We start from the raw sequence: 26,989 nt of genomic DNA on the forward strand, positions 1-26,989 counted from the left end.
TGACATCTATATAAGGAAAAATGAGTAAGTGGTGCATCATATATGAATGTAGTTCAGTTGAATTACAATACAAAACATTAATAACACCTGCTCTTTCCAAGACAGACTGACCAGGTGAAGCCTGGGGAAAGCTATGATCCCTTATTGATGTCACTTGTTAAATCCACTTCAATCAGCGTAGATGAAGAGGTGGAGACATGTTAAAGAAAGATTTTTAAGCCTTGAGACAATTGAGACATGGATTGTGTGTGTGCCATCCAGAGGATGACTGGGCAAGGCAAAAGATTTTAAGTGCCTTTGAACAGGGTATGGTAGCAACTCAATATTAGGAAGGTGTTCTTAATGTTTTGTACACTCAGTGTATATTACATACAGTACCAGTCAAAAGTTTGGACATACAGTGGGGCAAAAAAAGTATTTAGTCAGCCAGCAATTGTGCAGGTTCTCCTACTTAAAAAGATGAGAGAGGCCTGTAATTTTCATCATAGGTACACTTCAACTATGACAGACAAAATGAGAAAAAAAAATCCAGAAAAATCACATTGTAGGATTTGTAATGAATTTATTTGCAAATTATGGTGGAAAAAAAGTATTTGGTCAATAACAAAAGTTTATCTCAATACTTTGTTATATACCCTTTGTTGGCAATGACAGAGGTCAAACGTTTTCTGTAAGTCTTCACAAGGTTTTCACACACTGTTGCTGGTATTTTGGCCCATTCCTCCATGCAGATCTCCTCTAGAGCAGTGATGTTTTGGGGCTGTTGCTGGGCAACACAGACTTTCAACTCCCTCCAAAGATTTTCTATGGGGTTGAGATCTGGAGACTGGCTAGGCAACTCCAGGACCTTGAAATGCTTCTTACGAAGCCACTCCTTCGTTGCCCGGGCGGTGTGTTTGGGATCATTGTCACCTGTTTGAACTTGATATCAGTATAAAAGACACCTGTCCACAACCTCAAACAGTCACACTCCAAACTCCACTATGGCCAAGACCAAAGAGCTGTCAAAGGACACCAGAAACAAAATTGTAGACCTGCACCAGGCTGGGAAGACTGAATCTGCAATAGGTAAGCAGCTTGGTTTGAAGAAATCAACTGTGGGAGCAAGTTGGGTGAATTTTGGCCCATTCCTCCTGACTGAGCTGGTGTAACTGAATCAGGTTTGTAGACCTCCTTGTTCGCACACACTTTTTCAGTTCTGCCCACACATTTTCTATACGATTGAGGTCAGGGCTTTGTGATGGCCACTCCAATACCTTGACTTTGTTGTCCTTAAGCCATTTTGCCACAATTTTGGAAGTATGCTTGGGGTCATTGTCCTTTGGAAGACCCATTTGCGACCAAGCTTTAACTTCCTGACTGATGTCTTGAGATGTTGATTCAATATGTCCACATAATTTTCCTGCCTCATGATGCCATCTATTTTGTGAAGTGCACCAGTCCCTCCTGCAGCAAAGCACCCCCACAACATGATGTTGCCACCCCCGTGCTTCACGGTTGGGATGGTTCTTCGGCTTGCAAGCCTCCCCCTTTTTCCTCCAAACATAACAATGGTCATTATGGCCAAACAGTTCTATTTTTCTTTCATCAGACCAGAGGACATTTCTCCAAAAAGTACAATCTTTGTCCCCATGTGGAGTTGCAAACCGTAGTCTGGCTTTTTTTAATGGCGGTTTTGGAGCAGTGGCTTCTTCCTTGCTGAGGAGCCTTTCAGGTGAAGTCGATACAGGACTCGTTTTACTGTGGATATAGATACTTTTGTACCTGTTTCCTCCAGCATCTTCACATGGTCCTTTGGTGTTGTTCTGGGATTGATTTGCACGTTTCGTACCAAAGTATGTTTATCTCTATGAGACAGAATGCGTCTCCTTCCTGAGTGGTATGACGGCTGTGTCGTCCCATGGTGTTTATACTTGCGTACTATTGTTTGTACAGATGAACGTGGTGCCTTCAGGCATTTGGAAATTGCACCCAAGGATGAACCAGACTTGTGGAGGTCTACAATTTTTTTAATGTCTTGGCTGATTTCTTTTGATTTTCCCATGATGTCAAGCAAAGAGGCACTGAGTTTGAAGGTAGGCCTTGAAATACGTCCACAGGTACACCTCCAATTGACTCAAATTATGTCAATTACCCTATCAGAAGCTTCTAAAGTCATGACATCATTTTCTGGAATTTTCCAAGCTGTTTAAAGGCACAGTTAACTTAGTGTATGTAAACTTCTGACCCACTGGAATTGTGATACAGTGAATTATAAGTGAAATAATATGTCTGTAAACAATTGTTGGAAAAATTACTTGTGTCATCCACAAAGTAGATGTCCTAACCGACTTGCCAAAACTATAGTTTGTTAACAAGAAATGTATGGACTGGTTGAAAAACAAGTTTTAATGACTTCAACCTAAGTGTATGTAAACTTCCCACTTCAACTGTACATATATTATACATAATGTGACACATAGTAGGAGGTAAGTGGGTAGCTCATATACTTACTACAAACCTACTGTTGACTTTCTCTAGAATCTGCTTCTCATTCAAGGCCATGGACTCTCCTTTCCTCTTCTTGATCCTCTTCTTCTCCAACTTCTTACATGCGTACATCTTCCCTGTGGCACGCACCTGGCACGCACACACCTGACATGAAGAGTGGATGAAAGAGAGACAGAGAGAGAGAGGGAGAAGATAAATAGAGAAGGCAAGTTATCTGCATATTGTAGGTTTTTCATAGTTGAACACCACAATGTCTACTCTCTCCCAGTAAATACACTGTCATGGAGGCATGACCATGGCTCAGGCCATTTCACATGAGGAGAGCTCAAGAGGACACCAGTTAATGGCCCTTGTATCCCAAAAACACACAAAGACACAGTTGATAATTACGTTATGGGCCCATCAAATCACATCCACACTGAGGTCTTTGTTGGTCCTCGTTGATCATTTATAAATTCATCCCTTTGAGGGTCTGATGATGAAGATTATAAGACACCACTATCTTTATTTCTTATTATCCACTTGTAAAATATAATTCTAAATGAAAGGAAGCTTTAGTTAAGGAGACATAGACACAGAGGCAGACCTTACCTCACCGAAGCCTCCCTTCCCTAATACCCTGTACTGTCGGAATGTGTTCTTAGTGACTGGCTGCCTGTGAGAACACAGAAAAAGGGTCAACACAATACAAAACAACAACTTTATTGTCCCTTGTGGGAAAATGTGCTCAACTTTATCGACATACATTGACTGTACAGCAGCAATGCATCTGAACATACACATTTGACTTTGTAAGTCACTTTTACAAAAGGTTTGCTTTAAAAACACTATTCTGTCAAAGCAATAGGAGAATAAAACCCTCTTGTTTAATACGTTCTGTCTTATCTTGTAAATGGACTTGAGTTCGGCCCAACACCAAAGACCAGATAGGACTACTTTCTTAAAGCTTTAACAAAGTGTTGGCTTATTTACTGTGAGTCAAAGTTGCATCCCAAATGGGACACTATTCCCTATATAGTGCACTTCGTTTGACTAGTGCCCTATGGGCCCTGGTCAAACGGTGTGCACTATAAAAAGGGAATAGGGTGCCATTTGGGATACACACCGTGATGAAAGAGTAAGGTTAAACTTATCTCTTTAGTCACACCGATGACTCTTATAGGAAGACCATTGCAGAAGCCTTGCCTCTGATAGGCTGGAGACTGGAGACGTGTTCTGTTTGCTAATGTATTAAATATAGAGACCAGGACTCATGTATTTACATAAATAAATCTGTTCCCCAAAATACTTATTTGCATCCCATGCATGATTGGCCTGCTGGGATAAAGGTCTTTAAATATAGGACAAGCATGAGTATGGATATGAACAATACCAAAACTGGAATGTGCAATAATGACTGTATAAAATAAATAATTTAAATACTGAGCTATATTGTATGCTCAAAACAATTGGGATGTTACGATATTTTATAATAATACAAATTGCTCAGAAAAATAGTTTTGGTTTAATTAGTAACATTTTTTTATCAATAAAGTAGTCAAAAGTTTAGTATTTGTTCCCATATTCCAAGCACGCAATAACTACATAAAGGTTGCGACTCTACAATCTTGCTGAATGCATTTGCAGTTTGTTTTGGTTGTGTTTCTGATTATTTTGTGCCCCATAGAAATTAATGGTAAATAATGTAGTGTCATTTTTGGAGTCACTTTTATTGTAAATAAGAATAGAATATGCTTCTCAACACTTTACATTAATGTGAACACTGCCATGATTACGGATATCATGATCAAAGATCATGGCCCCAAGACATACTAACCTCCCGGTTATTGGTAAGCATTGGCGTCAACATGGGCCAGCATCCCTATGGAAAGCTTTTGACACCTTGTAGAGTCCATGCCCCAACAAATGTCTTAATGTTTTGTACACTAAGCTGAGTGACAAAAGACACAGCCCCACTAAGTGGTAGAGGGTACAGTGCCTTCGGAAAGTATTCAGACCCCTTGACTTCTTCCACGTTTTGTTACGTTACAGCCTTATTCTAAAATGGATTAAATATTATTTTCTCAGCAAATCAAATCAAATGTTATTTGTCACATACCCCGAATACAACAGGTGTTGTCCACCTTACAGTGAAATGTTTACTTACAAGCCCTTAACCAACAATGTTGTTTTAAGAAAAATAAGTGTTAAGAAAGTATTTACAAAAATAAACAGAAGTAATTAAAAATAATAATAATAATAATAATTAAAGAGCAACAATAATGCTAATAATCCGGGCAGCCATTTGATTAGCCCTTCAGGAGTCTTATGGTTTGGGGTAGAAGCTGTTAAGAAGCCTTTTGGACCTAGACTTGTCGCTCCCGTGCGGTAGCAGAGAGAACAGTCTATTACTAGGGTGGCTGGAGTCATTGGCAATGTTTAGGGCCTTCCTCTGACACCGCCTGGTATAGAGGTCCTGGATGGCAGGAAGCTTGGCCCCAGTGATGTACTGGGCCGTACGCACTACCCTCTGTAGTGCCTTGCGGTCGGAGGCCGAGCAGTTGCCATATCATGCAAGCAGTCAGGATGCTCTCGATGGTGCAGCTGAAGAACTGTTTGAGGATCTGAGGACCCATGCTAAATCGTTTCAGTCTCCCGAGGGGGAATAGGCATTGTCGTGCCCTCTTCACAACTGTCTTGGTGTGTGTGGACCATGATAATTAATTGGGGATGTGAAAACCAAGGACCTTGAAGCTCTCAACCTGCTCCACAACAGCCCCGTTGATGAGAATGGGGGCGTGCTTGGCCCTCCTTTTCCTGTAGTCCACAATCATCTCCTTTGTCTTGTTCACATTGAGGGAGAGGTTGTTATCCTGGCACCACATTGCCAGGTCTCTGACCTCCTCCCTATAGGCTGGCTCATCGTTGCCGTGACCAGGCCTACCGCTGCTGTGTTTACAAATGTATAAAAAACAAAAACAGAAATAGCTTATTTACATAAGTATTCAGACCCTTTGCTATAGGACTCGAAATTAAGCTCAGGTGCATCCTGTTTCCATTGATCATCCTTGAGATATTTCTAGAACTTGATTTGAGTCCACCTGTGGTAAATTCAATTGATTGGACATGATTTGCAAAGGCACACACCTGTTCATATAAGGTCCCACAGGTGACAGTTCTTCTCAGAGCAAAAACCAAGCCATGAGATCGAAGGAATTGTCTGTAGAGCTCTGAGACATGATTTTGTCGAGGCACAGATCTGAGGAAGGGTAGCAAAACATTTCTGCAGCATTGAAGGTCCCCAAGACACAGTGGCCTCCATCATTCTGAAATGGAATAAGTTTGGAACTACCAAGACTCTTCCTAGAGCTGGCCGCATGGGCAAACTGAGCAATCGGGGGAGAAGGGCCTTGGTCAGGGAGGTGACCAAGAAGCCCATGGTTACTCTGATAAAGCTATAGAGTTACTCTGTGGAGATGGGAGAGTCTTCCAGAATGATAACCATCTGTGCAGCACTCCACCAATCAGGCCTTTATGGTAGAGCGGCAAGATGGAAGCCACTCCTCAGAAAGGCACATGACAGCCCGCTTGGAGTTTGCCAAAAGGCACCTAAAGACTCTCAGACCATGAGAAACAGATTCTCTGGTCTGATGAAACCAAAATTGAACTCTTTGGTCTGAATGCCAAGCATCACATCTGGAGGAAACCTGGCACGGTGAAGCATGGTGGTGGAAGCATCATGCTGTGGGAATGCTTTTCAGCGGCAGGGGCTGGGAGACTAGTCAGGATCGAGGGAAAGATGAACGGAGCAAAGTACAGAGAGATCCTTGATGAAAACCTGCTCCAGAGCGCTCAGGACCTAAGACTGGGGCGAAGGTCAACCTTCCAACAGGACAAGGACCCTAAGCAAACAGCCAAGACAACACAGGAGTGGCTTCGGGGTAAGTCTCTGAATGTCCTTGAAAGGCCCAGCCAGAGCTCGGACTTGCACCTGATCGAACATCTCTGGAGAGACCTGAAAATAGCTGTTCAGAAATGCTCCCCATCTAACCTGAAATAGCTTGAGAGGATCTGCAGAGAAGAATGGGAGAAACTCCCCAAATACAGGTGTGCTAAGCTTGTAGCGTCATACCCAAGAAGACTCAATGCTGTAATCACTGCCAAAGGTGCTTCAACAAAGTACTGAGTAAAGGGTCTGAATACTTATGTAAATGTGATATTTCTGTTTAAAAAAATTGATAAATTAGAAAAACGTTCTACAAACCTGTTTTTGTTCTGTCATTTTGGGGTATTGTGTGTAGATTGATGAGGGGAAAAAACAATTTAGTCAATTTTAGAATAAGACTAACATAACAAAATGTGGAAAAAGTCAAGGGGTCTGAATACTTTCTGAAGGCACTGTATATGGAGGCGGTGTCAAGTAACAGTGACATTTAATCACTCGCGCTGTGTAGGGGTTTTCTCAGTCTGTCTGTCTGTCTGTCTGTCTGTCTGTCTGTCTGTCTGTCTGTCTGTCTGTCTGTCTGTCTTTCTGTCTGTCTTTCTGTCTGTCTGTCTGTACCTCTCCAGCCACTTCCACTGCAGGAATCGGTTATAGTACATGCTGTCGATGTAGTCTGCGAAGGGAGCCACACTCAGGTAGTCATGGATCAGTCTAAAACAGAGGACAGAGAGACAGAAGGCAGTCAGAAAATAGACAGCCCACTAACTGGGCCTTAGGTCCCTCCTAAGGCCCAGAGTTCTTCCTGGTCAGGTCACATGGTCAAGAAGACCCCCATGCCCTACACATATACCATGCTGCTACGCCATGGGCCCATCTCTCTGACTACTATACCCCAAACATCAGTTCACATCTAAACACTCATTAACCACAACCAGAGGCAGCAATGACAGGGTCGTAGTGTTCAGGGTCGTAGTGTTGTTGGAACAGTTGTGAGAATGTTCAAAAATAGAAACAATGCTGAGCGGAATGCCGGGTGATTGAAGTGGCTAAGGGTGATTAAATAGAACAATATTCATCAGCAGCCACATACCATCAACATGCTATTGACACGCCCAGTGTGGACAACTGTTCAGAGGATGTTGCACAATGCAGTAGACAGTTTATAGGAAAACTCACTGAAAATTACCCTTTATTCTTAATTGACTTCCTTTGTTGAATAATGGTGAAATGATCTTAAAATATCTACCTTTTCTGATCTTGAATACATCCTATATGCTGAGTAAGTATTATATGTTAGTGTATTCTCTGCTACTGTGTTTCTGTGTTGAGAGACAGACTCACCTGGTGCACTCATTGAAGAGTTCTTTACAGGGCTCCTGCTCCAGCCTCTCTGTAAACTGACCCACCATGTCCTCCCCCAACTCAGGAATGTGATCCTCTGACTACAGGGAGATGGAACACAATACAACGTGAATTACGTATATATGACATCATAGGCCCAGATTAAGCCCACTCCTGGATTAAAAAGCATGCTCGATGGAGTATCTCAATTGAAAGTGATTTTTAGTCCAGGAATAGGTTTAGTCTGGTTCTGGGAAACCACACATCAACATTATTGAATATTTGACATGAAATCACTCATAGCCTGAGAATAGGTTATTCTACTGTACCTTTGGACTGAAGTACTTGTCTAGGAGCTCCTGAGCACACTCCCTCCTCTTCTCATCTGGACTGACCTCATACTCTGCCTGGTGGGGGGAAGAAACAGTAACATACATTATTCAAACAGATGCACAAGCACACACCTGTACAGTGACATCTGCTCCAATAGGTCAGTTCTACCTTTTCCACTATAGCTAGTAGCCTACAATCACAGTACTTTCTGTACAACCTCTAATGGCACTAGAACCACGTTACCAAATCACTGTAGTAGGCATGAAATAGAAAAAATATTTTTGAATCGAAAGAGGTATTATCAATAAGAACATTGTTTATTTCATCATAAAATGTTTTGGTTTCATGCCTACTGAACACGACCCAGCCCTAGTGTAAGTACCTCCCTAGTACACTACAGCACAGTTCTACAGAGTCACTCACCTGGGTCCCACTCCTAATCACCATTTTGATTCATAGTTCTCTCTGGGTTGTTGATTCCTAAATCCCGCCAAGTACAACAGCATCAGGCCCTTGTGTCATGTCATCCTCCACCCTCTATCCAGCAGCATGATTTACAGTATGCTAAGAGCCTCACTTTAAAGTGCGTCTGCTGGACTTGCAGCACAACTTGCCCATAATGGTTAGTGACAGTTCAGACGGTTCAAATCTAATTTGCTCTCTCTCATGTAGCCCAGGCTCTGTGAGAGGCAGGAAGGAGACTGTGCAGTAAAAGGACGTGCTCACTACTTATGAAGTTGGAGAAGACTGTCTGCTATCTCTTATTTCACAAAGTCAGCCATCTATTCATCATTCTACTTCCATTGACTATTTTCGCTGTGCTAGTAGCATCCTCCTATTAAGCCTTTTTATACTTGTAGGCTTTTGCATTTGTTAATAAACCAGAGAGGATCTAGCTACAACAACACTCCTCAGATCAACATACACGTGTGCCAGTTATAATGTGTTAGAGGGAAGGAGGTAAAGTGGATAGGTCATGACTGAGTGTGTGTGAATGTGTGCATGCAGGAATGAGTGTGGTGTATGTGTGTATATGTGTGCTCCAGAACAGTATATTAGAAGAATGCCACGGGGGTCAGCCAGGGTGGAGATAGGAAGTTCAGGTTTATCATTGAGCCATTAGGAGGGGGATCTGAACAACAAACACCCTCCCCCCACACCCTCCAACATTGCCCCCCCAGGGACTGGTGGGAAGAACACCACAAATGTGACCTAAACATTCTTCCACAAGAGCGTAGCGCGGGGCACATTCACTGAGAAAGAAGAGGAGGGGGAGGGGCAACAGAGGGTGGTATAATGACTTTTCTCCCAGAAGTCGCGAGTTCCTGTATTCCATTAGCTACTAACCTCCCCTCCGACCCTTTCCTCCCCTCATCCCCTTCCCTCCCCTTCCCTTCAACCCTTCACCTCCCCTCTGACCCTTCCCTCCTACCTTCCCTTCCCTCCTCACCTCTCCTACCCTTCCCTACTATCCTCCTACCCTTCCCTCCTCTCCTCTCCTACCCTTCCCTCCTATCCTAGCCTTCCCTCCCCTACTATCCTCCTACCCATCCCTCCCCTACTATCCTTCTACCCTTCCCTTCCCTCCTACACTTCCCTCCCCTCCTACACTTTCCCCTAATACATCTAGATAAGCCAATTCAGAGTCCTTCTGAAGATGTGCATCTCGAGGAAAAACAAACACAAGAGTTTTAATCCTGCCTGTCTGTCTTTCTTACCACAGCGTCCAGAAATTTGACACAGCGTCTCAGCTCAGCCCGGGTTTCACAGAACTGCCGAAAGAGCGTGCGTCCGATTGGCTGCCGCTCACAAAGGCTGATGTAGTCTTTCTCTGTTGAAGGACACAAGACAAGACAGAGAGGGAGTCAATGAGGACCTCTCTCAGGGTAGAATGAAAACACTCAAGCACAAAAACACACATTAGAAGTTGGGCTGATGTATACAAATATATACTGTGCATAATACACGTGCTCACGCCTACTCAAATGCATTTGTGCACTTAAACACGTTGTATACACACACACACACACACACACACACAGAGCATATTATCAAATGTATGAGTACTATGGTATCAAACTACCAAACCTCTCTCTGTAGGTGGAGAAATGGTAATGAATAAGGCCTAAACATACCCAACACACACAGAACAATCTCATCTTCAACTACTTAAACTAAACAGAAATGGTCCATCATCTCCTCACACGTGTAAACAGTAATATATAGAGGTATTCTACATGTATGCATGTATCCAAGTTATTAGGCCCCATTTCCTCTTTACCGTATGTGTGTGTGTGTGTCTGGTGAATAACAAATTGCCGGAGGGAAATGGCGATTTGCATCTGTGGCTCAGGTAGACACAAAGGATATCCAGGAGGCTGTATGATGGATCCAGGAGGACGTGTGCAGGTAGCCGTTATTGATAGCAACCGTGACTAAATACATTGAGAGCTACCCCAAGCTCGTCTCGGTAACCAGAGAGCAGCTGTAGACACATACCAGCACACGTGCACATGCACACCGCTATAGCTAGCTGTTCATAAAGACGACAGCAGAGAATGTTCCTTTTCCATTCTCTGAATATGGAAATGGAGAACATCCTTTGGTATTTTTCAGGAGCATACATTGTTTTGGAAGAGTTAGGCCTATTTGTGCCGTAAGTTACCTTACATGCTCTCAACTCAAACACAAAAGCTCTACTGTGCCTTAATGAAATTCATTTAAGTTTATTTATAACTTAATTCATTTAGTTTTGTTAGAAGTTAATTATGTTATGAGATAATACTGTAGAGATGTCCAGTGATGCACCCTAAGGTTTAAATCATGTTGCAGACTAATTTAGCAACACACTTTTCTTATTTGGGTTGACAATGTCTTATTTGTCATCGATCAAATTACAGATTTGCCCTTTAATGTCACTACAAAAATAGAACTACCCATGTCTTTCCACTAAATCATTCTGATACATGTTCATCATCTGTCGGTTGTTGTGGTTCCGTTGTGTATCTATAGGGCCCTATGTGTTCTGTCAGTGTATGTGGTCTCTGATTGGGTTCTGCAATGGAACGGTGAGAAGGACAAAACAAGATTTGACCCCCTAATGGCTGTTTCATAGAGATAATCGCATTAGCCACAATGCAATTTCATTCAGTCCTTGACAGAGGCTCTATTGACAGTAAGATAGTTGGAAGAGATCATGCAGATCCCCTTCTGAGCCCTGGCCTTTCTCACATCTATTGTTGCTTTCAATGGATGGATGGTTTTTGGCCCTGTTACAAGACCACCTGACTCGACCAAAATGTGAGTCAGAAGATTGAGAGGAGAATTGAAGTCATACAATAAATCACTGCATTTGATGACATTTAATACATTCAACGACTATACACTTGATTCCACAGGCTTCATGTTTACATCAATGATGGGCTCTTAAAAACCGTGTAGTGATGTTCCAATTGTGAAATTCATCCCACAAGATTACAGCCATTAAAACAGTAAGCTATTTGGATTCTGCGACATATTGCATTGGGGCTAATAGCCTGATACTGCACTCTGCCTTGATCCATCTTCCCTCTCTGCATGCTGCTCTGACTATCAATAGGGGCAATTCTCTGATAACAGAGTCAAATGTATGGAGAGAGGAGGGAGGCAGAGAGTGTGAGCGGCAGTGTGGTAAACCTGAAGCCAGTGCTCATTAACAGTTGCAGAGAGTGCACAAAGCTTTATAGACTGCCGGACGATTGGATGGCTACTCCAGGCCACCCATGAGTCCCTTATTAGGAAGAGGAGCGGAAATGATAAACGTAATTTCAGTCCGTGTCTCTCGTGTCTCTCTGCCCTGTTGGGTGTTAAAGTGACGTTAGTTTCCTGGGAGAGTGGAAGGACACAAAAATAAACTGGAGGTGTGCATGTGTTTTCTCCTGAGGGCATCAGACTCTTTTTCTCTGTCAAGCCTCGCCGGTAAACATGGAAGTTGAGGGTTTCCTGAGCCCCTCTCTCGCTCTCTTTCTCGACACTCTGTGGAAACTGCATGCAGAAGAAAAGCTATGAGTTGGTAATCGGCCGCCTGTCTGTGTTTATCCCGCACAATCTCAGAGGGAGGTGGCTCTGTGGCTGGGTATCAGACAGCATCGGGTGAGGGTAAACACCAGGGAACAATGAGAGAAATCCACATGTCATCCACTCAGGCCTGTAATTATGCTCTATGATGTACTGTATGTACAGCCTGAATTTTAAAGGGATTCAATTGAGATTTTGTGTTACTGGCCTACACACTATACCCCATAATGTCAAAGTGGAATTATGTAGATTACTTATTTTTTTACCAATTTATTCTAAATGAAAAGCTGAAATGTTTTGAGTCGATAAGTATTCAACCCCTTTGTTATGGTAAGCCTAAATACGTTCAGGAGTAAAAATGTGCTTAACAATTCACATAAGAAGCTGCATGGACTCACTCCGTGCGCAATAATAGTGTCTAACTGTACCCCACATATACAATTATCTGTAAGGTCTCTCAGTTGAGCAGTGAATTTCAAACAAGATTCAACCACAAAGACCACAGAGGTTTTCCAATGCCTCGCATAGAAGGGCCCCTATTGGTATATAGGTAACATGTTTTCACTTTGTCATTATGGGATATTTGAGTGAGAGAAAAAATCTATTGAATCCATCTTGAATTCAGGTTGTAACAACAAAATGTGGAATAAGTCAAGGGGTATGAATACTTTCTGGGGGCACTGTATGTCCGCAAAGCAACAGTCAATACTATAGTATTCAGTGTAGTGTTTTTGCAGACTTTAGCTTGCAAAAACAATATAGTGAATTATACAGTAAAGTCTGCAAAAACACTACAGTAAATACTATAGTATTTAACCATAGTATATCATAGTATTTGGATACCATTTTTACGTCTCTGCGTGCAGTTTGAAGGAAGTTGCTAACTAGCGTCAGCGCAATTGCTAATTAGCCTTAGTGCAATGACTGGAAGTCTATGGTGACCGCTAGCAAGCTAAAAACGACCTCCAACTTCATACTAGATGCAGAGACATAAAAGTGGTATCCATGAGTTCATCTGACTCTGGGGAAGTAGATAAAGGGATTTAAGTGAAACCAAATATTCAGATATATCCTAAATCCACCATAGAAGAACTTGCATGAAGTGCTGTTTTTACTTCCTGATTGAAGAAAGTTGAGCGTCAGCTGAAATATTGTACTACTGTACTCCAGTGGAGCACCAAGAGCGTAAGTGAACAATACACCACAACAGAGTCAAGACTACTTCACCCGCATGTTTTCTACCACCACCATTCCCACAATTCAGCACAGCATGGCAAAACTGTCTGACAGCGTTGAGATGTAGGCCTAGAAGCCAGCTTGGCGCTGTAGATCTAGCTGCTGTGGCTTGAAAGCCCAGCAAAAAAAATACATAACAATAATAATTGTTAATGGCCTCAGGGTGACAATATATATTTTTTAAGACATGAGAACAATCAATGTCTATTGTATGTATGGAAGGCCACAATAGGAGCTGGAGTCATAACCCAAAAGGCCATTGGCCAGGAGCCTCAGCCTAGTGATATGCATCTCAACCTAATCTCCTGCCTTATGGAGATAAATGACAATAATGAGGAAATCATATGACTTCCTTTAACCTTAATATTTGTTTTCTTTCTTTGTTCACCACTACCTCCCAACCTACTGTTTGACCCTGACCAATGGAGGAAAGCAGCCTATTTTCAGAAATTGGGCTCAAATCCATACAATTGTTCTACTCTTATGAACAAAATAGGTAACAAGGAAGAGGAGCCACAATCCCACTGTTTGCAAAATCTCACTATGTCAAACTAGGGGCAATGAGTCAATAGTGTCAACCTGGTGTTGTAAAAATGTCCCAGACTGGGTGTAGGCTAAATACTGTAACGACAGCCCTGAAAACAGCCATCTCATCCGAAAGTTTAGGCTTTGAGCTTCCACTTATATTTAATTGTGTTACTTTGATTTAGACTGCATTAGTTTCATACAAAACACAATCTCTTAGAACTGCTGCAGAACAAACACTCAAATATGCAACACTTTTTTTCTCTACCATTTACATATTGTAAGACATGTCAATTATCATTAGTGAGATCTCACAGCAAAACTGTGTGTGTTCTGTGTCTACCTTGTGTTCCAAACCAGTGACCTATAAACATTTGCCACCATTTTCTTTTTGAACGGCAGAGTGAATTAAAACAAACATGCGAGTCATCTTCCTCTTTCTGCCCAGCTTCCTCTGTGGTAAAATTGAAGCATGGTTACATTATGTCTGCCACTGCTTCATGGCTGTAGTCAATGATAAAATGCACTCAGCATTTACAAGTTAAACAGGATTCCCTTCATAATCATCCATCTGAAAGAGCGATGGATGAGAGGGATTTATAAACCCTCACTGTGCCGCTTTAGAGAAGCTGCCGACAATGCCTCTAAACTATCGGAAAAGAGAAAAACAAAAGTTACCACAGCAGCCTATCTTCATCATTCACGTGTTCCACAGGATACAATGCAAGCCCCATGATTACAAAATACTGTGCAGTTAGCTGATCTGTGTTGGTGTGAATCCATGTTCAACAACTCCTGACCACCACCAGCAGCACCAGCCACAAATATAAGATTGTCAATCGCCATAAACACAACGCCAATATACTGTATGTTTCTTTGTGCACAAAATAGCCAATAACTAATGTACTTCCTAACAAAATAATGGGATGATTGAATAATGACTCCTGATTAGATAATACGATAACTGACGCATATTATACAGGCCTGCATTCCAACTGTACTAAATTATACATACAGTATGCTTCTTGTCTTGAGGGGATGAGGTGGGGATTTCCTCCACCATTGAAAGCACAGTATGGCCACGTGCCATCAGACTACTTCATAACATAACACAGTCCGTCATCACCAACCCCAACTTGACTTATGTCAGACCCAGTGTCTGGGCGGCAGGTAGCCTAGCGGTTAAGGGTCAGTAACTAAATCCCTGTGCTGGCAAACTGGAAAAATCTGCCATCCTGCACCTGGGCAAGGCAGTTAACTCCCAACAACTACTGCTGCACCCTGGGCGCTGATGACGTTGATTATGGCAGCCCCACTCACCTCTCTGATTCCCCCCTCACCTCTCTGATTCCCCCCTCACCTCTCTGAGGAGTTGGGTTAAAGGCGGATGAAACTTTTTGGGTTGAATGCAGTCAGTTGTGCAACTGACTAAGTATCCCCCTTCTCAGATCTACAGTGGACAAACTTCAATCTCAGCCTCTTTTCCACCTCTTACAGTGCCTTCAAGTATTCATACCCCTTGACCCCTTGGAATAGTTGTATTCTGTACAGACTTCCTTCTTTCCACTCTGTCAATTAGGTTAATATTGTGGAGTAACTACAATGTTGTTGATCCATCCTCAGTTTTCTCTTGTCACAGCCATTAAACTCTGTAACTGTTTTAAAGTCACCATTGGCATCATGGTTTGCTTCCTCTCTATCAACTGAGTTTGGAAGAATGCCTGTATCTTTGTAGTGACTGGGTTTATTGATATGCCATCCAAAGTGTAATTAATAACTTCACTATGCTCAAAGGGATATTCCATTTTTTTTTACCCATCTACCAATAGTGATCATTGCTAGCCAACCATTTTCAAGTTTTGCCATAGATTTCCAAGCAGATTTAAGTCAAAACTGTAACTCGGCCACTTGGGAACATTAACTGTCTTCTTGGTACGCAACTCCAGTGTACAGTTGGCCTTGTTTCAGGCCGTGGTTTAGGTTATTGTACTGCTGAAAGGTGAATTCATCTCCCAGTGTCTGGTGGAAAGCAGACTGAACCAGGTTTTCTTCTAGGATTTTGCCTGTGCTTAGCTCCATTTTTGTTAATTTTTTAACCTGAAAACTCTCCAGTCCTTAACGATTAGAAGCATACCCATAACATGATCCAGCCACCACTGTTCTTGAAAATATGTAGACTCAGTAATGGTACTCCTTAATGTGTTGTATTGGATTTTTCCCAAAGACAACGCCTTTTATTCAGGACAAAAATGTAATTGCTTTGCCACATTTTTGTGCAGTATTACTTTAGTGCCTTGTTGCAAACAGGATGCATGTTTTGGAATATTTTTTTTATGTACAGGCTTCCTTCTTTTCACTCTGTCAACTAGGTTAGTATTGTGGATTAACTACAATGTTGTTGATCCATCCTTAATATTCTCCTATCACAGCCATTAAACTCTGTAACTGTCTTTAAAAGTCACCATTGGTCTCATGAAGAAATCCCTGAGTGGTTTCCTTCCTCTCCGTCAACTGAGTTAGGAAGGTTGCCCGTATCTTTGTAGTGACTGGGTGTATCCAAAGTGTAATCAATAATTTCACCATGCTCAAAAGGATATTTACTGTCCAATTTTTTTTCTTCTTTTTTTTTAACCTACAGTGGGGAGAACAAGTATTTGATACACTGCCGATTTTGCAGGTTTCCCTACTTACAAGGCTTGTAGAGGTCTGTAATTTTTTATCATAGGTACACTTCAACTGTGAGAGACGGAATCTAAAACAAAAATCAGAAAATCACATTGTATGATTTTTAAGTAATTAATTTGCATTTTATTGCATGACATAAGTATTTGATACATCAGAAAAGCAGAACTTAATATTTGGTACAGAAACCTTTGTTTGCAATTACAGAGATCATACGTTTCCTGTAGTTCTTGACCAGGTGGACTACATACACACTGCAGCAGGGATTTTGGCCCACTCCTCCATACAGACCTTCTCCAGATCATTCAGGTTTTGGGGCTGTCACTGGGCAATACAGACTTTCAGCTCCCTCTAAAGACTTTCTATTGGGTTCAGGTCTGGAGACTGGCTAGGCCACTCCAGGACCTTGAGATGCTTCTTACGGAGCCACTCCTTAGTTGCCCTGGCTGTGTGTTTCGGGTCGTTGTCATGCTGGAAGACCCAGGGGTACCTTGCGTGCGCTGCAGGATTTTAATCCATGATGGCGTAGTGTGTTACTAATGGTTTTCTTTGAGACTGTGGTCCCAGCTCTCTTCAGGTCATTGACCAGGTCCTGCCGTGTAGTTCGAGGCTGATCACTCACCTTCCTCATGATCATTGATGCCACACTGATTTCCTTATATGAACTGTAACTCAGTAAAATCGTTGCATGTTGCGTTTATATTTTTGTTCAGTATATCTATTGTGGCGTACAGCAGGTCAGCCACCAGGGGGAGACTCGTCGAGGCCTGGTAACAGATGGAGTATACATCACGAGGCGGTGGCTCCATCTGCTGGACGTAACAGGTTTCGACGGGCTCTCCGGACAGGACTAATTGGGGCTGATTGGGAGCTGGTGAGTAATCAAGGGTGGCTTGCTCACCAGCTGTGCGAGGCCCATAAACTACCAGAAGGGCAGCACACAGGGAGAGGACTAGGGGAAGTGAGGTGACTTCCATGTGGTTAGATAAGGTTACCCAAGCTAAGCTGAGGGAGTTGAGTTTGTATGCCCGACAGGATACAGGAAGACCCGGATCCCAGGTGACTGTGGTGGATAACTACGACGGACTCAAACGGGAGATACTCAGCCGCTACGGATACAGCCTGGCCCATCGGGCTCAACGGTTCCACGACTGGAGGTTTGTACCCGACACCTCCCCCCGAGCCCAGATGAGCGACCTACTGCGCGTCACCAGGGCATGGCTCCTCACCGACGTATCCACCCTATCCATCCTCAACAAAGTGGTCCTGGATCGCTTCTTACGGGCGCTACCCCATGACATGAAGAGGGCAGCGAGTTTATGCGCACCCCAGACCTTGGAGGGCCTCCTGAAAGCAGTGGAGACGCTCAAGCACTGCTGAGTGGGAGCCGGGACGAGTCGGCAACCCGTCCAAAGGGACGGAAGGACAGTCCCACCGCAGTGTACCCCGAACCGACAGTCGGCAGGGCCAAAGGACAGCAAACCTGTGGAGAGACGGCGGTTGTAGGGCCGACCCGACACTGACGACCCCAATTAGAGGGAGACCAAAGGAAGTGTTTTGAGTGTGGCGCTCGGGGGCACATTGCCTGAAATTGCCCGGTTCGAGAGGAGTTGATGCCATCAGCTAGCCCCGCAGGTGAGGTGGGTCACGCCGGGAACTATGTCACCTCCTGTTGGGCGCACCACGAGTCAACTGCACCCATGGTCCCGGTGAAGGTTGACAGACACGACACGGAAGAGCAATTAGACTCTGGAAACATGGTTATGCTCGTAACCAAGAGCCTGCTGAACCAGGAGACCGAACGGGGTAGGGAGATGTCCATTTCCTCTGTTCACGGTGACACAAAGCGGTATCCCACCGTATGGACCAACATCGTGACGCCACAAGGGAGCTGTCAAATGATGGTGGGTGCAGTACCAGAGCTGCAGGTACCTCTCCTAGTGGGACGGGATTGTCCACTGTTCGCGGCCCTATGGGGGCACGAGTTGAGGAAGAAAGTATGAGCCGGCCAAAGAAGAGAGCGGGGACGACCCATCGCCTGTGCGGCCCGGAAGCCACCAACCTGACTCTACGGGTCCGGAGTCGGAGGGGGAGCCAGAACCTAGACCCCCTGGGGAACCACTGGAAGAGGAGCCCAGTCTCCCATTCCTCGATTTCGAGGGGCCAGTCGAGACCGCCGTGGGGGGCCAAATGAGGGGACAATTCGGGACGGCCCAGTGGGAGGATCCGAATTTGAAAGCTGCCGCCGCCGAAGTGATAACAGTGGATGGACAGCTACTTCCGGGGGGTGAGTGACTGGCGATACCCCCATTTCCAAATTAAGAATAACCTTTTGTATCAGGTGTCGCGCCAACAGGGGGAACATCGAGGGGTATTGTTGCTGCCCCGACGGTATGTAGGAACCGTTCTTCAGCTGGCCCACACCCACCTGTTGGGGCACCTGGGAAAGGAGAATACCCGGGAACGGATCGCCGCCTGGTTCCACTGGCCCTCGATGAGGAGGGCCGTGGAAGACTACTGTCTCAGCTGCCCGGAGTGTCAACTCACTGCCCCGAAAGCACACTTCCGAAACCCTCTGGTCCCTTGGCCAATAATCGGGGTGCCCTTTGAAAGCATCGCCATGGACATAGTGGGACCCCTGGTAAAGACTGCACGAGGACACAGGTACATCTTGGTAATAGTGGACTATGCCACCCGGTATCCCGAGGCATTCCCCTATGGGCGGCGGTGTCCAAGGGAATCGCCCGGGAGCTGTTCCACCTCTTTAGCCGGGTGGGCATCCCAAACAAGATCCTGACAAACCAAGGTACGGAGTTTATGTCCCGCCTCATGAAAGAGTTGTGTGCCCTCCTGCAGATCAAGCAGATCCGCTCCTCCGTTTTTCACCCGCAGACGGATCGGTTCATCGAGCACTTTAATAAAACGCTCAACCAGATGCTGCGGAAGGTCATCGAGCAGGACGGGAAGAACTGGGACCAGCTACTACCCCACCTAATGTTCTCAATCCGAGAAGTACCCCAATCCTCCACTGTGTTTTCCCCGTTCAAACTCCTTTTATGGGAGGAGGCCACGCGGCCTACTGGACCTCGCCAAGGAGGTGTGGGAAGTCCAACCGACCCCCTTATACAGCGTGGTAGAGCACATGGAGATGATGCGGGAGTGGATGACAGCCATATGGCCAGTCGTGAGGGAAGCCCAGGTCTACAATCGGGGAGCCCAGCCCTGAGAATTCCAGGTGGGAGACAGGGTGTTGGTCTTGATCCCCACGGCCGAAAGTAAGTTTCTGGCAACATGGCACGGACCATACTAGATGATCGAGAAGCTGGGAAATTACCGCGTACGGCAACCGGGGAGGCGGAAACCCCAACAGATTTACCACGTGAACCTGTTGAAGAAGTGGCACGAGAGGACAGCCTTGGCCATGTTATGGTCGGGATCCAGGACGCCAACGGTACCAGTGGAGGTCCCGAGCAATGAGGACCTCGACCCGGCCCAGAAGCAAGAGCTCAGGGAGCTCGTCGATCGGAACACGGCGGTTTTCTCCGAGAAGCCGGGCCGCACGACCCTCATTGAACAACACATCCGTACCCGGCCCGGGGAAACAGTATGAAAGAGGCCATATCGGATTCCGGAGGCCTGAAGGAGGCCGTGAAACAGGAAGTGGAGGCTATGCTGAGGATGGGGGTCATGGAAGAGTCCCACAGTGCATGGTGCAGCCCCATTGTGTTGGTGCCCAAACCGGACTGTAGCCTCCGCTTCTGTAACGATTTCTGGGGGGTGAACGACATCAGCTTGTTCGACGCATATCCCATGCCGAGGGTGGACGAGCTCATCGACTGATTGGGAAAGGCCCGGTACATCAGCACCCTTGACCTGACCAAAGATAGGTACCGTTGGCAGGTACCGTTGGCAGCCTCCCCCCGGGAAAAGACGGCGTTTTCGACACCAGACGGGTTGTATCAGTACCGGGTGCTCCCGGTCGGTCTCCACGGAGCCTGGCCCACATTCCAACTGCTGATGAACAGAGTGCTTCGACCCCACCAGCAGTACGCAGTGGCATATCATCATCCACAGCCAAGGTTGAGAAGAGCACCTGAAGCGCCTCCAGGCCTTGCTGGATGCGCTCAGACAAGCCGGGTTGACCGCAAACCCCAAGAAATGCAAGCTAGGGTTCGGGGAGGTGGAGTCCCTGGGGTATTTGATTGGATGGGGGGGACGCCAAGCCCCAGGAGGTTCATGCGGTGCGTGACTGGCCCGTTCCACGCACCAAGACACAAATCAAGTTCTTCCTGGGACTGGCAGGATACTATAGCCGGCTATAGGCTCCATCTGCTGGACGTACCAGGTCTCGCCGGGCTCTCCGGACAGGACTAATTGGGGCTGATTGGGAGCTGGTGAGTAATCAAGGGTGGCTTGCTCACCAGCTGTGCGAGGCCCATAAAAGCTGCCAAAAGGGCAGCACAGAGGGAGAGGACTAAGGGAAGTGAGGTGACTTCCATGTGGTTGGATACGGTTACCCGAGCTAAGCCGAGGGAGTTAAGTTTGTGTGCCCGACAGGATACAGGAAGACCCGGAGCCCAGGAGACGGTAACCCGGAGAGGGTCTCATGGGGGAGACCTGTTCTTTTCTTTTGATTTAATATTTAATAAAACACCCTTCAATTTGAGCAAATCATACTCTGTCCGTGTCTGATCTATGTAAACACCTTAACCCCCTGGTCTGCCACACTATCAATGGGCTAGCAAGTAGAGGAGAGGAGAGGAAACGTACCTGTAGTTTCCCGGAGCTCCTCACACAGGCTTATGTGGGGAAACTGAAGCATCTGTTTCCATTTCTTGCTTTTTCCTTTTCTGTTTCCACCACCCCCTGCAAAAGAACAGTGGTTGATTAATCAAACAAAGGAAAAATATAACACATGGAAAAACACTAAGTAGCCTTGAGCGGCCCATAAAGATACATACAGTGCCTAAAAACACAAAAGTGCTCTTGTAGATTCGTCAAGATAAAGAAGAGGGTCAGGGTGATTAATATAATGGCTGTCCTGGAGTGTTTGTCAAGAAGACCGAGAGGTTATTCATTTGTAGACATAGAAAAAGCATTTTAGTCTACTTCTTTAAATTAAATCAAATTGTATTGGTCGTGTACACATATTATGCATTTGTTATCGTGAGTTTAGAGAAATGCTTATGTTCCTAGCTCCAACAGTGCAGAAATATCTAACAATACACAATAAATCAAAATAATTTAAAGAAAGGAACTACTTTTGTCACCAAAGCCCCATACACTACCCACCATTGTGACCTGTACGCTCTCGTTGGTTGGCCCTCGCTTCATACTCGTCGCCAAACCCACTGGCTACAGGTTATCTACAAGTTTCTGCTAGGTAAAGCCCCGCCTTATCTCAGCTCACTGGTCACCATAGCAGCACCCACTCGTAGCACGCGCTCCAGCAGGTATATCTCACTGGTCACCCCCAAAGCCAATTCCTCCTTTGGTCGCCTTTCCTTCCAGTTCTCTGCTGCCCATGACTGGAACGAACTGCAAAAATCTCTGAAGCTGGAGACTCACATCTCCCTCACTAGCTTTAAGCACCAGCTGTCAGAGCAGCTTACAGATCACTGCACCTGTACATAGCCCATCTGTAAACAGCCCATCTATCTACCTACCTCATCCCCATACTGGTATTTATTTATTTATTTAGCTCCTTTGCACCCCAGTATCTTTACCTGCACATTCACCTTCTGCCGATCTACCATTCCAGTGTTTAATTGCTATATTGTAATTACTTCGCCACCATGGCCTATTTATTTCCTAAACTTACCTCATTTGCACTCACTGTATATAGACATTTTGTTTTCTTTTGTTCTACTGTATTATTGACTGTATGTTTTGTTTATTCCATGTGTAAGTCTGTGTTGTTGTATGTGTCGAATTGCTACGCTTTATCTTTTATCTACCTGGTTAAATAAAGGTGAAATAAAAAAATAAAATAAGAAATATAGAAATACTAGAAGTGTCAAAGTCCAGAATATAAATATATATGTATATGATGGTGTGTATAGACATTATGGACAATATATTAATATAAAAGGTGTGTACAACAGTAGATATATAGGATGAGCCTTGACTAGAATACAGTATATACATATGAAGTGGATAAAACAGTATGTAAACATTATTAAAGTGAACAGTGTTCAATGATAATGTACATAGGACAGCAGTGTCTAAGGTGCAGGGTTGAGTAACGGGTGGTAGCCGGCTTGTAACAGTGACTAAAGTTCAGGGCAGGGCACTGAGCGGAGGCCGGCTAGTGGTGACTATTTAACAGTCTGATGGCCTGGAGATAGACGCTGTTTTTCAGTGTCTCGGTTCCAGCTTTGATACACCTATACTGTCTCCGCTTTCTAGATGGCAGTGGGATGAACAGGCTGTGGCTTGGGTGGCTGAGGTCTTTGATTATCGTTTTTGCCTTCCTGTGACACTGTGTGCTGTAGATGTCCTGGAGGGTTTGTGAGGGCTTTAGAGGCCAAGCCTCCTGAGGTTGAAGAGGCACTGTTGTGCCTTTTTCGCCACACTTTCTGTGTGGATGGACCATTTCAGGTTGTCAGTAATGTGCACTCCGAAGAATTGCATCACTGTTCTCAATGTTGCAGCAGTAGAACCTTTTGAGGATCTCAGGACACACGCCAAATCTTTTTAGTTTCCTGAGGGGGAATAGGCTTTGTCGTGCCCTCTTCACAGCTGCCTTGGTGTGTCTGGACTAGAGGTCGACCGATTATGATATTTCAACGCCGATACCGATACCAGTTATTGGAGGATCAAAAAAAGCTGATACCGATTAATCGGTGGATTTATATTTATTTATTTGTAATAATAACAATTACGACAATACTGAATGAACACTGTTATTTTAACTTAGTATAATACATCAATAAAATCAATTTGGCCTCAAATAAATAATGAAACATGTTCAATTTGGTTTAAATAATGCAAAAACAAAGTGTTGGAGAAGAAAGTAAAAGTTAAATATGTGCTATGTAAAAAAGCTAACGTTTCAGTTCCTTGCTCAGAACATGAGAACATATGACAGCTGGTGGTTCCTTTTAACATGAGTCTTCAATATTCCCAGGTAAGATGTTTTAGGTTGTAGTTATTATAGGAATTATAGGACTATTTCTCTCTATACCATTTGTATTTCATATACCTTTGACTATTGGATGTTCTTATAGGCACTATAATATTGCCAGTGTAACAGTATAGCTTCTGTCCCTCTCCTCGCCCCTACCTGGGCTCGAACTAGGAACACATTGACAACAGCCACCCTCGAAGCATCGTTACCCATCGCTCCACAAAAGCCGCGGCCCTTGCAGAGCAAGGGGAACAGCTACTCCAAGTCTCAGAGTGAGTGACGTCACAGATTGAAACGCTATTAGCGTGCACCCCGCTAACTAGCTAGCCATTTCACATCGGTTACACCAGCCTAATCTCGGGGTTGATAGGCTTGAAGTCATAAACAGCCCAATGCTTGAAGCATTGCGAAGAGCTGCTGGCAAACGCACGAAAGTGCTGTTTGAATGAATGTTTACGAGCCTGCTGCTGCCTACCGTAGCTCAGTCAAACTGCTCTATCAAATATCAAATCATAGACTTAATTATAACATAATAACACACAGAAATACGAGCCTTTGGTCATTGATATGGTTGAATCCCAAAACGATTATTTCGAAAACAAAACGTTTATTCGTTCCGTATTTGATCTAACGGGTGGCATTCCTAAGTCGAAATATTGCTGTTACATTGTACAACCTTCAATGTTATGTCGTAATTATGTACAATTCTGGCAAATTATTTACGGTCTTTGTTAGGAAGCAATGGACTTCACACAGTTCGCAACGAGCCAAGCGGCCCAAACTCTTGATTATACCCTGACTGCTTGCTCGGAACACAAGAGAAGTGACACAATTTCCCAAGTTATAAGAAATTCATGTTAGCAGGCAATATTAACTAAATATGCAGGTTTAAAAATATATACTTGTGTATTCATTTTAAAGAAAGGCATTCATGTTTATGGTTAGGTTTGGTGCAACGACAGTGCTAAATCATCACCTGTTTGGCGAAGTAGGCTGTGATTCGATGAGAAATTAACAGGCACAGCATCGATTATATGCAGGACACGTTAGACAAACTAGTAATATTAACCATGTGTAGTTAACTAGTGATTATGTTAAGATTGATTGTTTTTTATAAGATAAGTTTAATGCTAGCTAGCAACTTACCTTGGCTTCTTGCTGCCCTCGCGTAACAGGTAGTCAGCCTGCCATGCAGGCTCCTCGTGGAGTGCAATGTAAGGCAGCTGGTTAGAGTGTTGGACTAGTAACCGGAAGGTTGCAAAAACAAATCCCCAAGCTGACATGGTAAAAATATGTCGTTCTGCCCCTGAACAAGGCAGTTAACCCACCGTTCCTAGGCCTTCATTGAAAATAAGAATGTGTTCTTAACTGACTTGCCTAGTTAAATAAAGGTGTCAAAAATAATAAATAAAAAATTGGCCAAATCGGTGTCCAAAAATACAGATTTCCGATTGTTGTGAAAACTTGAAATCGGCCCTAATTAATCAACCATTCCGATTAATCGGTCGACCTCTAGTGTGGAATGCAGTAGATATTGCATCATCTGTGGATCTGTTTGAGCGGTATGCAAATTGGAGTGGGTCTAAGGTTTCTGGGATAGTGGTGTTAATGTGAGCCATTACCAGCCTTTCAAAGCACTTCATGGCTACGGACGTGAGTGCTACGGGTCTGTAGTCATTTAGGCAGGTTGCCTTTGTGTTCTTGGGCAGAGACTATGGTGGTCTGCTTGAAACATGTTGGTATTACAAACTCAAATCAGAGACATGTTGAAAATGTCAGTGAAGACACCTGCCAGTTGGTCAGCACATGCCAGGAGCACATGACCTGTTTAAAGGTCTTACTCAGGTCGGCTAAGGAGAGCGTGAGTCGTCCGGATGACTAAGGAGTCGTCCAGAACAGCTGATGCTCTCATGCATGCCTCAGTGTTGCTTGCCTCGAAGCGAGCATAGAAGTGATTTAGCTCGTCTGGTAGGCTCGTGTCACTGGGCAGCTCACGGCTGTGCTTCCCTTCGAGCATCGGAGCCGGTGTAGTATGATTCAATCTTAGCCCTGTATTGACACTTTGCCTGTTTGATGGTTCGTCACAGGGCATAGCAGGATTTCTTGTAAGCCTCTGGGTTAGAGTCCCGCACCTTGAAATATACCCCCTGGGTTGGGGTATATACGTACAGTCACCGTGGTGACGACGTCCTCGATGCACTTATTGATAAAGCCAGTAACTGATGTGGTGTACTTCTCAATGCCATCGGAAGAATACCAGAACATGTTCCAGTCTGTGAAAGCAAAACAGTCCTGTAGTTTAACATCTGCTTCATCTGACCACTATTTATACACCGAGTCACTGATGCTAGTAAGCAGGAATCAGGAGGATAGAGTTGTGGTCGGATTTACCAAATAGAGGGCGAGGGAGAGCGTTGTACGCGTCTCTGTGTGTGGAGTACAGGTGATTTAGAATTTTTTTCTCTCTGGTTGCATATTTAACATGTTGATAGAAATTTGGTAGAACTGATTTAAGTTTCTCTGCATTAAAGTCTCCGGCCACTAGGGCTGCCGCCTCTGGGTGAATGGTTTCCGGTTTGCTTATTTCCTTATACAGCTGTGTTCTTAGTGCCAGCATCTGTATGTGTTGGTAAATAAACAGCCACGAAAAGTATAGCTGAAAACTCTCTAAGCAAGTAGCGTGGCCTGCAATTTATCACAATATACTCTACTTTTGGCAAGCAAAATCTAGAGACTTCCTTAGATTTTGTGCACCAGCTGTTGTTTACAAATATGCACAGACCGCCCCCCCATCTGAATATCAATGTTGTCATTCAGCCACGATTCCGTGAAACATAGGATATTACAGTTTTTGATGTCCCGTTGGTAGAACATTCGTGATCGGACCTCGTCTAATTTATTGTCCAATGATTGCACGTCGGCGTGTAATATTGACGGTAACGGCAGCTTTCCCACTTGCCTTCTGCGGGTCCTCACGAGGCATCCTGCTCTGTGTCCCCTGTACCTGCGTTTCTTCCTCTTGCAAATAACAGGGATTTGGCCCTGTCGGGTGTTTGGAGAGTGTCCTGTGCCTCCTGCTTGTTAAAGAAAAAATCTTTGTCTTATCCGAGGTGAGTGATCGCTGTCCTGATATCCAGAAGCTATTTTTTTGCCGTATGATATGGTTGCAAAAACATTATGTACAAAATAAGTTTCAAATAACGCGGGAAAAAAACACATAATAGCACAATCCGCCACCATTTGAATTTTAATAATGGTGGCCATCGAAGGGGAGC

At 44.4% G+C, this 26,989-nt stretch overlaps 1 protein-coding gene across 1 annotated transcript in view; it reads right to left on the reverse strand.

The window, feature by feature from the left end:
- The window catches only part of grk6 (G protein-coupled receptor kinase 6), a 45,371-nt gene that overhangs the window by 12,230 nt on the left and 6,152 nt on the right, over positions 1-26,989 (reverse strand). Inside the window, exons 2-8 of the mRNA XM_021617994.3 lie at positions 21,356-21,451; positions 9,805-9,917; positions 8,083-8,160; positions 7,754-7,854; positions 7,031-7,123; positions 3,082-3,145; positions 2,494-2,634 (exon numbers count right to left, since the gene is read on the reverse strand). Of these exons, the coding sequence (XP_021473669.3) occupies positions 2,494-2,634; positions 3,082-3,145; positions 7,031-7,123; positions 7,754-7,854; positions 8,083-8,160; positions 9,805-9,917; positions 21,356-21,451 (686 nt within the window). The remainder of the gene's footprint in view (positions 1-2,493; positions 2,635-3,081; positions 3,146-7,030; positions 7,124-7,753; positions 7,855-8,082; positions 8,161-9,804; positions 9,918-21,355; positions 21,452-26,989) is intronic.

This window comes from Oncorhynchus mykiss, chromosome 10, assembly GCF_057628025.1.
Source record: "Oncorhynchus mykiss isolate SJ-2025 chromosome 10, ASM5762802v1, whole genome shotgun sequence".
NCBI classification, from domain to species: domain Eukaryota; kingdom Metazoa; phylum Chordata; class Actinopteri; order Salmoniformes; family Salmonidae; genus Oncorhynchus; species Oncorhynchus mykiss.